This window comes from Mastigoproctus giganteus, chromosome 10, assembly GCF_048544385.1.
Source record: "Mastigoproctus giganteus isolate SK-2022 chromosome 10, ASM4854438v1, whole genome shotgun sequence".
NCBI lineage: Eukaryota > Metazoa > Arthropoda > Arachnida > Uropygi > Thelyphonidae > Mastigoproctus > Mastigoproctus giganteus.
In genome coordinates this window covers 146027448-146040937 of record NC_143584.1, presented here as the reverse complement: position 1 = coordinate 146040937, position 13490 = coordinate 146027448, and the positions used below count along the sequence as shown (strand labels likewise).

General features: G+C 35.1%; 1 protein-coding gene across 2 annotated transcripts; it reads left to right on the top strand.

Moving 5' to 3' along the window:
- The first annotated feature begins 4801 nt into the window (after positions 1 to 4801).
- On the top strand, positions 4802 to 13251 carry LOC150079339 (uncharacterized). Of its 2 annotated transcripts, XR_016547553.1 has the most exons (3): positions 4802 to 5183; positions 11955 to 12319; positions 13163 to 13251. XR_016547553.1 is itself a non-coding variant. In XM_090383396.1 (2 exons), exons 1-2 carry the CDS (start codon positions 5045 to 5047, stop codon positions 12137 to 12139), a joined length of 324 nt encoding a protein of 107 aa, XP_090239522.1. In that variant the 5' UTR covers positions 4802 to 5044; the 3' UTR covers positions 12140 to 12339. The 2 variants fall into 2 exon arrangements, 1 of the variants encoding a protein (XP_090239522.1); XM_090383396.1 differs by lacking the exon at positions 13163 to 13251 and having other exon boundaries at positions 11955 to 12339.
- Positions 13252 to 13490: the final 239 nt, after the last annotated feature.

Here is a 13490-nt window from a genome sequence, read left to right as displayed (position 1 = left end):
CAAGATTCTCTAGCTTACTGCCAGAGTTGAATACACTGGCATAGGTGGTAGATCATAAGCCAGTGTCAATTAAAAAGTATTGGGAAGTTGTACCCATTTATAGTCCTCCTCCAGATGAGGAGTAATCGAGAAATTATCAAAATCACTTCGGACAACTACAATCCCAATCAGTATTAAGATTTTTTTACCTCTGGCATTCCCCTAGCTGAATAACTCCTCGTGTGTGAATGTCGATGCAAAATATCCATTTAGTTTGTTAGCTACCTGAGCAGGATCATCAACAGTTGACCCATCGATATCAAGTGGACCAATCTGATTCATCCCCTTCCTTCTAGAGTTTACATAAGTAAAGAACTCTTTGCTGTTTTTCTTTGCATCCCTTGCCAAAGATTTCTCGTAATCTGCCTTCGCCTGCCTAACCTCCTTTGTAACTTGGTACACAAATAAACTTGTATCTATCATAGGCTTCTGTGTCACGTGTTAATTTGTATGTATCCCATGCATTTTTCTTCCCTGCCATATGTCTCATTAGTTCATCTGATATCCATTTAGGCCTAAACCTTGAACAATATTTCTTAGTTGGTATGTAAAGCCTAGTACCTTCCAAGATAAGTTCTTTGAATGCTTCCCATTTTGAATTTGCTGTTGGTAACATCATCAGTTGGTCCCACTGTATGGAATTTAAATACTGTCTCAGTCCATCGTAGTCGCCTTTAACCCTAATGGTAGTTACCTCTTTGAGTAAATCCCACTTCAGCACACTGTGATCACTGCCACCTAGTGGTTCATTTATCTGCAGATTCTTAATGCATGAACAATCACTACTGATAATCAAATCAAGAGTATTACTCCCTCTAGTTGCCTCCCGAACATGCTGATGTAGAAAACAATCATCCAATAAATCCACAAAAGCCTTGCTAGTGTGTGAGTGACCAGCCCCCAAATTCCAGTCAATATCTGGGAAATTAAAATCCCCCATTATAAGACTCTCTGATTTACTGGCCCACTCTATTTCCCTGTACAGTTTCTTATTATACTCATCAGTCATAATGTTAGTATGTAATTGTTATTGTAAAACATATGTTGGTTTTAACTGAGTGGTGAGCTCATTTAAAATAATGTAGCAAGATGTAACAAACGCGAGTGTGAAACATGTCGCGAGAGCGTGATGGTAGAAAAAGGGAACCGTTGATATAAAGGGTTGAAAGGGGAAAGAGAAAAAGCTATGCCTGGATTAGAGTGCGCGATCATTTATGGATTTAGTTATACAAGTTAAATATTCAGTAAACTGTCGAAATAACGGAACATTCGAGCTAACGGCACATTGATATCGGATGTTTACATACAGCGTAGATCGCTTGCAGTGCCGAAAAAAAAGAAAATGGCAAGTCATGTGATTACTTTATCTGTTTATGTTCGCCATTTTGAAAGTGAATTCTGTACTGATATCACGGATTATACCGCTGTTTTGCATTTATTTTAAATTAAAAATCCCTAACTATGGCTCCTAAAGTTAATAAACTACATACAAAGAAGAAATGAAGAACAACATTAAAGCTTAGTGGCAAAATTGATTTAATAAAGAAAACAGAACGGGGCGTAAGTAGGAGTGTAATGGCCGAATATAACATTGGATCATCAACATTTTATGATATTAAACATTCAAAGCACAAACTTTTGGAATTTACTGCATGTTCAGAACCTAACAATATGACAGCTGATAGAAAAAGTTTACACAACCCAAAATTAGAAAACTTTGATAAAGTGCTGCTGCATGAATGGTTTTTATTAAAACGATCGGTAAGTATAGCTATATCAGGGTCAACGATTTATGCCAAACCAAAAGATTTTAGAGCAAAAATGGACATTGATACAACATTTGCTTTTACTGATGGATGGTTAACTAAATATAAGACACGGAATTAGAAAATTAGACATTGCGGGAGAAAAACAGTCTGCTGACACAGAGGCGGCTAAAGAATACATTGTGCCATTTTAGAAGCTTGTTAATGAATTATTTTGTGGATTATTCGTGTAAATAATAATAATGAATCCAGAACACACAGGCCTCTTTAATCATACTGTTAAATGAAGTTTAAATTATTACATACCAAGCACTTTTTTAACGTTTTACGCGACAACTTGTTACGTTCACTGAGTAATAGAGAATTGGTTAAAATTTAACAAGGCGCGCTTTTTGAAAAGACTACTGTCACTGACATTCTAAATTTAAACCCAGTTATTGCTCATACATTCAACACAGCAGAGTTCATTAGCAGAAAGGAAAAACAAAATGCAGTAAATAAATGGCCCACTGTGTAAAACTCCAACACTCAGCTCACTGTTCAACATTGATTGTCCAAAATACACTAGTGACCGACAAGTTACAACAGTTACTGTTTTTTCAGGACGAACATTCCTTTCAGTATTGCTGACCTGGAAGATATGCCACACGTGGGCAAATTTTTTTCATTTTCACGAATACAACTGTACAGCACAGTATGAACTTCAACATTTATATACATCACCATAGTTAGGCGCATTATGGCCTTGCTGTCCTTGCACCGTAAAGCCCTTAAACAAACAACAAATAAATGGCATAATTATCATGTTACTTCCCAAAATGTCCTGTAAAATGTTGCTTGGGTAAACAACACCCAACGAGCTAATATGCATATACCAGATCACTTAAGAGTGTACTCCAATAAAATTAAATGAAAGGAAAAAAGAAACCCAAAAATCATGGATTATCTTTTATGATTCAATAAACTGAAATTGTGATTCTAATAAGAAGAATTTTCACTGCAACGCATAACGGGTCTGGTTTTCAAGTTTTCATTCAACGAAGCGGCTGATAAGCAGTGATTACTATAAGTGGAACCCGTACTACATTTTATTCAATTGTTTTTTTGCAACTACAAACAACTGTGATGAAGTAAAATAAAAAAAAAATTGCCATATACCCTTTAAAACTCTTTTGCGTACCCTCGGGGGTACGCGTATCGCAATTTGGGAAACACTGCCGTATAGGGATATGTAGAACATAAAAGAAATTTGGTATTTTGAAATTATTCATGGAACACAATGACCAAATATGGAGTTGTTTTTGTTGGGCTTTTTTTTTTTTTCTTAAGTCCACCAACTTACTTCTCATAAAATCCTAGAAAAAATATTAAAAAAATTCCAGATTTTTGAGGTTCTACTGTATTCATTTTATGTTTGGAAATAAATATATAAAACAAGTTTTATAGTTCATATAAGCGTTTTCTGTTTAGTTATCCTTTACTGGTGAGATATTATTTTCTTATGAATTGGTTTGTCGTAAAGCAAATGCAGGACAAAGTATGGTATTTATTTATTAATATATAATAAAAGGTATACATATATACTATATATAGGAATAATAATTTAAAAAAGGAAGTAATAATAAAAATTAATAAATATTCTGAATGGGCAGCGTAGATATATATGGTGGATTCGTACTAGTCTGAAATTAAAAAGTTAACCAGTCAAGAAAACATTTTTAATACTTACTATATTGGTACTGAACTTGGTATTAAAATATATACTGTACATTTAAATAAAGTTTAAATTGTTACCTACCAAGCACTTTTTGACTAGTTACAAGTTGTGTAAAATAATTTATAGGGATAAATAAACAAACACTTGAAACTCATTTAATATATATATTTTTGGTGATAAATAAGCAAACACTTGAGGAACCTACGAAGCGGCAACCCTACTTTACTTGACAACCAAGAGTTTTCCGGCAGCATTTTTATTTGTTTATTTATTTATTTATTATACTTCAGAGTAAAACTCATCAGGCTTAATGACAATAAGAATTATGTTAGAATTGTTATATTTACTACATGAGGGCTATACATTAGATGTAACAAAGTTATATGTAACAATTTACATTAATCAATAATTTATTGAAGTGCAAGCATTACAAAAAAAAAAAAAAAGTATCCATCATTTATAAAATTTTGTATATATATAGGATTTTGTTTATCTTAAAACAAGAGTTTATTCCTAATAACAACTTTAAAAATTATTTAAATATAATAATTATTTATAAACATCTCACGTATTATTTAGAGAAATAGTTAGCTTATTTAAAGTAATTTATTTTCTTACGTGATTCCTTCAATACTACGTTTGCCACAGAGTAGTATCTTACTAGTCTGTGACTTTTGCAACTCTATAGACAACCTGTATCAACTGTAGTTGTGTAGGTAGTTTACATACATTTTAAATTGTATTTCAATTATTTTTATTTGTTTGTCAGAACTGTTTCAAGCCTTTTACATGCCTGAATATAAATGAGAAAATGTTTACATCCAGGCGCCCCTCCCTCTAAACATGGAAAGGTCCTAATGTTTATTTTGTCACCCCCCCTCTCTGCAATGAGGTCTGCTGTCGTTTTGCACCCTGTGACAATGGCGTCTAAATGCTGCCGCTCCCATGTTTACACTGCGCACCGTAATATATCACAAAAAAAAATTTCATTCATAAGAAAAGAATATCTCACCTGTAGAGGATAACTAAAACTTATTGTTAAATAAATATCAAAAATAGAAAAAAAAATCAATGTAAAATAAAAGATACGAAACATTTTCCATGAGTAACAAAACATCCTCCACCTCTTAAATTTACTACTCGACTACCCTGTTACCCCTGTGTTAGAGGCTTTTCTGAAAGCGCAATAGTATGACGGGTAAGATGCCCTTTTTTCTCAGTCAATTTATGATAAAAATTGATGTTTTAGGTTAATAAAATATTCATTATTTACGAATTAGGAACCAACATGGCAGAAAAGTAATTATTTCAGTGCAGTATATGGTGATTAGGCTATTTAAATTTCACATACGAAACTTCCTGTAGAAAGCAACTCTCCCCGCCCAGTAAAACAGTTCCGGAAGACGACAAGACAAGATAGCATATTTTGCGAACTCTGATTTGTTGTTAGCATTGCATTTAAAGTGATAAACCAACATTACGTTTAAGCTCCTCTGATTATTTTTAGCGTTGTATATTTGCAATGATGCAAGAAAACGTTAGTGATCTTGAATCACGTGTAGAACTAACACGTTTTGATCTTATGAAAAAAATTCTTTACAGTAAAGAGGAATGGAAAGGATATTTAATTGAAAAGATAAAAAAACAGAAGAAAAAGAAAGGTTTGTATAAATATATATATCTGTGTGTGTGTATTACGTGATTACTTGTTTATAGCCTCACACAAATTGCGTAGTCTGGAGTAACGACCCGTATGATTTTACGAATGTAATGGAACTTGTAAGTCAATTCGTTAAAGTTGTGAAGCATGATTCTCAATATTTATCAGTGCATAAATAATAATCTTGTTAATGAAAATACTTTCAATTTTTCATTTTATTATAAGTTAAAATATCGAACTTTCCATGAAAATTTTATTTTCTTAAAATATATCTACTAGAAAAACTTCAGCGTTTCTTACGTAAGTCTCTGTTTTAACACACATAAACCCAGCCGTTTTAATTAGTAATGACATAAAGCAGCTTAGCTCTCTTAATTTTTAATATGTATGTGATAGTATGAACCAGAGCTGTAATGCTCAATATATATATGAAACCAATAGCCTGCGCTTCATAAAAGTTTATTACTACAGACTCAGTTTTATAATAATCTATATTATTCATTTACAGTTTTATAAAAAATATACAGCATTTACATTGATTTTTCTGCTATGCCTTTATTTAATAGACGTTTATTCAATAATTTCATTTTGTTTATGATATTTTTCATAACCAGACAGTTTAAATTGGACAAGTTATAGATTTATTTTAATGCCACCAACCAAGTTCAGTGCTCGAATTGGAAAATATTAACAACCTGATTGGTAATATTTGCCAACAAAAATAAGATTAAATATGTTTTTTGTCAAAAGTTTATCCATCCCATGAAAATATGTTTCCATGGGATGTTCTCGATAATTAACATTTAAAAAATTACCGTCTATGTTTATATCATGTAAAAATCATTATGGAAATCCTATAGTCTCGAAACATTTTTACTAGACATGTTGGACAGACAACTTGTGTAGCCGAGACCCTCTAATATTCGTAAAATCGGACAAATGCTATATTGTGATTTTTTTCTTGTAGAGGATCTATGTCCTCATTTTGAATTTGAAATCAATAGTGTGAATTTAAAATCAATAGTGTGAATTTAAACCAAGTAAAAATAGAGTAATAAATAGAAATATTATAGGAATATTATATTTTAAGTCAGAAATTCTCTTACTTGATAAGTTTTCAGGAACAACTGCATCCAGATAAGATGTAACTTAAATAGTATTGAAAGGCCTGCCTAGAAATAAATAAACCTTGCAAGAGGATGAAGGAATAAAAGCAAGCTTTGACCAATCCATGCATGGCGATGGATTTAGGGTCAAAGTCCGATTTCACGAATATTAGCGGGTTTCGGCTACACAAATTGTCTGTCCAGTATGTTTACGTTTATCTGAAATTCATTAACCGGAATAATTTGAACTTACTTTTAAAAGGTAAATTTATGAATGGGAACAGTTTTCCGGTGGTCCTAGTGCCAAGTAATTGTGATCAAGCCATTTCTAGTGCCACTGTTTAATTAGATTTACTGCGAACTCACATTTTTTTTTCTCGCTTGCAACGTACTGCCTTATTTCACTTGCAACGCAGTGCACGTTCTTCGCCCCCTTGATCACAAACGGCCCGGTTCCTTCAGCTTCGTGGTGGGACTGGAAACCTGAGTGGGAAATCATCATCCACCCTCAACATGGATGGGTACCTTAATGAACTTGAAAATGGCAATCTTAAGAGAATGAAGACTGATTAGATGAAGCAACTCTGCCCATCTTTCCTAATTATTCAGTCTGACTAGCCAACCTATGAGTTGTCTTCGTCACTCAAAAACACATGAAAAAGGATCTCCAAAGATGGTTAACAGCCTGCAATCCAGGGTACCTACTAGGGGAAATTATGACTCACAGGCACTCCTAGCCTAGAAAACTTTCAAACTTTATGGAATTCCAATAAAAGTATCTCATGCAACCCGACAATACATCTAAGGGTGCTATGTCCCCTTGGGATCTACTGAATATCACGAAGGAAGAAATAACGGAAGAGCTACAGGAACATGATGTAATTAAAGCCAAGCGAATTATGATTAAAAGAGATAATAAACTTACCCCTATCAGGAATATTGTCATGTTTATTACCTCCACCTCATTCTCTTCTGTAAAAGTACTTTATAATGGGCAGCGAGCACAAGACTGCTTCTCCACATAGTACGCTATCTATCGGGGAGAAAGGTGCTCTCAAGAGCAGTGGTTTTCAACTGGGGTGCACAATAACGTTCCAGGGGTGCCACGTAATTTGGGTTTAAGTTACTTAAATTTATTATTATTTTTATTTATGTTTATTTCATTATAAAACGGTGTACAGTATCTTTTTAATTTTGTGGTGATTTATAATTGATATTTACTTAGTACCTCTATATAAAGAATAAAATTATTATATACTGTGTATATATATATAATTTGTATTATGAAATATAATTTTTATAATTATATTATTGTAATAACTATCATATAACATATATATATACAGAGAGAGAATCGGATCTAACAGGCAGAAAATTGAGTTCGGGTGCCGCAAAATAAAATAAATTATTTTAGGAGTGCCATTATTAAAAAAAAGGTTGAAAACCACTGCTCTAGAGATTTTAAATTGAGAGGATGAAATAAAAACTTTTTTTTCACGACACTAACGATACCAGGAAACCTTTTCCATGATTTCTAGTGGCTTGCTGAAGTTTCGTATCTCACTATCTTGAACAGCATTAACCTGCCACCTCAGCGTCAAATGTCACGATTTTTAATGTGCAGGATGGGATATCAGAATTTATTCGGAAGACTGAACTGTGGTGTAAATGTCTCGATCGGCGAGAGTTTGATTCGCTCCCAACACTGGTTTTCGTCACACGTCAGAGAAAGAAATCGATAACGCGTTATTGAGCACGGTTCAAAAACGCATCCAAATATTGCAACAGAACGTGAAGGCACACTTTCCAGAGACAGATGCAACCAACGAATAGATTAGGAATCTGTTCGCTGCCAACTCCCAAGTTTTCTGGGTCCATGTACGGTCCGAATATCCGGAACGTGTGTGAACTGTCATACGGAGTCACCAAGCACTTGCTGCCGTTTCTGATGCCTATATTTATGAGTTTGCATTTTCAAATTTAGTACAAATAAAGAGTAACAAAATTAATCAACTGGATGTGCAACCTCATCTACTGCTCAAGGTCCCCGTTATCGAGCCGGGTATATATCTCGTGCAAGGTTTCAAACATTACCACTCTCACTGATGAAACAATTATTATTCTCAGATTAGCACGGAATAACTCCCGGGGTTGAGAAAGCGCTAAGTTTTAAATTTTCGACAATAGAACTTATAAAAAATTTACATGCAGTCAGTGCATGTAAGTTGATGGATTGAGGAGGACTTTAGAAATAACTCCAGTTATCGACGGGAATCAAACCCAGACCTCTCTAAACGAGTGGCACACTAATGTACCACGCCTCCTATGCTGCCACCAAGAACAACGATTCAACTCTGTGAAAATCAAATATACATCAGTTTGTTGGCCAAAAAAGTTATATAATATAGGTGATATTCCATTAACCTAAACGTGTACAGTGGCAGCTAGAACAGTTTACATTCAAAGAACAAAGGAGTAACATCATAACAAGATTCCAAATTAATGCACACAAAAAATTAAATGTAACAAATAATTACCAAATACCGTGTATAAGTAAAATAATACTGAACTTACGGTTCTGCATAAAATGCACTAACCAGTACGTTCAGTGAATCATATCCTAGTGTAAGGCTCCACCCCAAAATTTGTAAGAAAAGTAAGTAAACTAATAATAATGGCACAGACAATTTCTCAATCGTTAGAGACATCGTCTGTTTAATTGTTTGACAAACAGTGAAACAATGACATATGGGCGAGTTTTAAAAAAAAAGATTTGTATTCAGCCAGAAGTAGGTGCGATAGAAGGCTGAAACAAACACCATGCACAGTATTTCACTTTTTCAACATAGTCACCACAAAAAATGAGACATTTTTGCCACCTCTTAATACACTTCCGTAGACCAGTTTTATAGAAGTCCTCTGACTGTCTTTCAAACGACTGGACAGCAGAAATCACTTCGTCAGCAGCAACAAAGTGTTTTTCACAAAGAAAGGACTACAGGGCAGGAAAGAAGAAGGGTTCAAGGTTGGGGAATAAGCAGGATGCGGCAATATTTCAAACCTACATTTGTATGCACATCTCTCTCACTGCATCATGCAAGCAACGCGCAGGAGCAGTATCGTGCAGCAGGCCCACACCTTTTGACAGCTTTCTCCCTCTTTTTTTCTTTTATATCAGCACGTAGCTCTATGAGGAGGATGGTATAATACTTTGTCATCACAGTACAGCCCTTTAGAGAATAATCTGTTAGTATCACACCAATGCTGATCTCAAAAAACTGATAGCATCACCTTGCCGACAGACCTTTGCCCTTTTTGGCCGGGGGTGATGATTCTATATGCTTTCACTGTTTTGACATTTGTTTTAGTTTCAGGATCATAGTAATGGCTCCAAGTTTCATCCATGGTGACTAGCCATGAACAAAACTTCTCTTGCTTTTCCTGGCACACATTGACAACATTTCATGTGCACATTGTGCCCTTTCCTCCTTCTTGTAAGGGGTAAGAAGTCTTGGAACACATCTAACAGACACTTTACTTATACGCAACTGTTGATGGCTGATGTTCTCCACACACTCTAAACTAATTTAAAGCTTTGCAGTTAGTTCTTTGACGCTAATATGGCAATATTCCAGGATTAATGCCTCAAGTTGAAATCCTAGGACTCCCAGTAATTGCTCGGCGTCCTAGGATTTCAACATCATGCACTGAGCCTCCTCATTTGAATTGTTTATACCAATGTGCAACAACATGGTGACCTGGGAAGTCTTTTCCATAAACTGCAATCATTTCTTCCTAAATTGTTTTGGGTGTTTTCCCCTTGCAGAAAGAGGAACCGAATCATTGATCTGTGCTCCACTTTATCCATTGTGACACTTTACTTCATTCAGCGCTTCTAAGAAAAAATGAATTGTGAAATCGAAACCAAAACTTGTGTGGTTGCTATATACGTATATAGTTTTATATACGTATAATCCTGTCGACGGTGGCACCCAGGCTTACATCTGTCTCTACCTGTATCCGATTGTAAGATAAAAAAAAAAAAACCTCCTTGTCCCCTATAAACGGCCTGAGTGTTTAATGAACAGACCATTCTGCCATCAGGGAGCAACAACCCCATGGGCAAATCCCCCCCTCGTGCTGACCCCTGGCAACAGGAGCCTGGCCCGGCTTCAATATCAGTGTCTGTGTATTAACAGCACCAAAAATCCCGCACACACCATTGAAGTGCAAGAATGGTAGATGCCAGCAAATCCCTCTCCCAGGCAGCCCACACCTGAGAGCCCTCAAAAAAAAAAAAAAAATCCTCAGGACTTCTGCATTCAGTTCTTGCACCGACAACTCTCTCAACCCCATTCTAAATCGCTAAGGTCTTTTCTTGGCGACATTGTACCAATAATTACATGCAGTTAAGCCGGGTTGCCTTTCAGAGCTTACAGACATGACAGTAAGCATGCGGGATGTTACTTGCGTGTTTCATGCCTTCGTCAGTGGCACGTAGACGCCGCTGTTTAACATAAACCTAATGCTTTCCGCAAACCTTGGTGTTTCCATTTTTTTGACCATTACTTGTATACATAGAAGAAGGAAACTGGCTATAATTCCAGGATCGTGGGAAACACACATCTTTGCATTAGGAACATTCCTGTCCGTGACTTCATCCACAGATCCTGCGATCTAACCGAGTTCCCATGACTTTGTGTAATACTGTAATGCAGATTGTTTTGTTGGGGTATATCAAAATACACTGCACTACCCTTAATATCCGCACACTTGTATATCGACAAATAACCTTTATTTACAGGAAAACTAATATACTTGTACTGAAACCTATATCATATTTGACAACCACTAGTGTTCGTGAAGAACGGTGGGCCTCGACCAGTTTTTCTAAATGTTCTGTGATATTTTACATAAAAGCGGCAACCAGTTCTGATCTAGTTTTCAGATTGTCTCTCAAGATCAATGAAAAAGAGCCTCACACGCACTTGAAGATCCAATTCATCCCAGATGTTCTCTATGAGATTGAGGTCTGAACTCTGTGTTGTACAGTGCAACTTTTGGACGCTCATTTCTTCAGACCAATACGTCACAACGCGAGCAGTATAACATGAATTAGTCAAATTCAAGAAAGAACTAGACAGATTCTTGGATGAGTGAAGTGTGTAGGTGTTTTTTTTTGTTTTTTTTTGCTGATTCTCTGTAAACTTGCTTTCTTGCATCATTTGCCCCTAATACTACATGTAGCGTTGGCCTGCTGATATGGGTATGGGCCTTCCCCAACGTGCTGCAACAACGTAGTTAGTGTCGAGGACGTCTTAAATTTTGTTCAAAACAACCATGGTTTGGTTGTTTTGAACATAACATCACTGATCATCAACCTAGGGGTCTTCAATTGCCATTGAAATGTCAGGTGAAGATCGATTGCTGATGTGACACACTATTATCTTTCCGTGTTGAAAATATTTTAACTCCGTCGATCGCGGCATCTTGCATTCACAATCGTACTACTGTTTCCTCGATGGCCTACGAGTACACTTATAATTATGTCTGACACGTAGTATGGACGTGAGTCCATACTGGATATTAAGGGTAGGTTAGCGTATATCTCCTGTTAATTTTATATTGACGATTTAGGTAATGTTTTTTTTTTTTTTCATTTCCAGAAAGAGCTGGAAACCAACAAAGTGCAAGTAATCAGTCGACCACGCCAGATGCCATGGCCGATGGGAGCCAGCCTAGTGCAAGCGATCAGTTGAACACAGTAGATATCAAATCCGATGGAGATGGAAGCGAACTAAGTGCAAGTGATAAATTAAACACACCAGATGCCAAAGTTGGGAGCCAGTAAAGTGAAAGTGATCGGTTGAACACCCCAGATGCTGAAACCGATAAAGATGGGAGCCAGTAAAGTGCAAGCGAACCTAACAGATGCCGTGGATAAATAACTTATACTCGACAACCGTTTCATGGGGTCTTGGGAATGCATATTCTGATTCTTTGTATCCAGCGTTTAATTATTAGTACTGAGGTAATAATTGCAGTTTTGTATTAACACAAGTTTTGTTGACAGTCTTTCTGAAGAAAATTTGAATGTTGTCCGAAAATTTTAAAAATTGTTTCTGTAATAAAATGATACTTGAAATATCGAATTTCTTGTGAACATTAGTGCTTATTAAGGTTCCCATATTATTATTTATTTATTTTAATAATTTCTTTATAAAGGTAAAAGTATATTAAACATGCCCTTGACAGAATGTAGCAAAGAAATATATTATTGTTCTACTGTTTAGCTTAAAGCAGTAGTGGGCAACCTGCAGCTCGCGGGTCATTTTCAAAATATATACAATAAACTGCCGCCCGAAAAATATATTCAGTATCATGAAATCATGTTTATTTTAATTTTTACTATATTTGCTGTTATTAAATTGTTTTTAACATTTTTATTGCGCGACGTCTATGAATCATTTGAATTTATGCCATATGTCACGACTGAGCAGCAGTGTTGCAAAATGGTAAGCAAACATAGCTTCTGGCAACACTGATAAGCAGCCATAGACTAGCACGCAGTCAGTAGTGGTTCCCGGACTCTCGGCTCTGCAGAATATGATTGCAGTGCAAGTATATCGTGCGTTTCAACGGAAAATGTCATTGATTAAGCGACGGATAAAAATAAATAATTCGGAGAGGATTTACTATTATTTTTATGAAGGTATTTATTGAAACCTATCGCAATGCATAATTGAAAATCTAAGATTATTAAGGTTTTATAAAATCTTTTAAATTATAATAATTTTCGATTTATTTATTTATTTTTATTATTATTTTTTTTTGTCCATGAATATGTTTATTAATGGCTGTATTTTTTTATTAGGATGGCTACATCATTTAATCAGAGAAAGATAGATTTGGAACATCGCACCTTTCAAGAAAAGTGGACAAATGACTGTTTTGTGATAGAGATAAACAATAAACCAACGTGTTTTGTTTAGACATGATTTCAGTTAACAAAGAACATAACATCAAAATGCACTGTACAACTAAACACGCTAATTATGACAAGTTTATGGAACAAGAAAAGATTATAAAAATCTAAAATTTTATAAAAACAAGACACTATTTTTTTTAAAAAATACACAAGAATCAAAAGCTGCGGTAAAAGTAAGCTACATAACTGCATCAAAAATTGAAAAAAAGTTCAG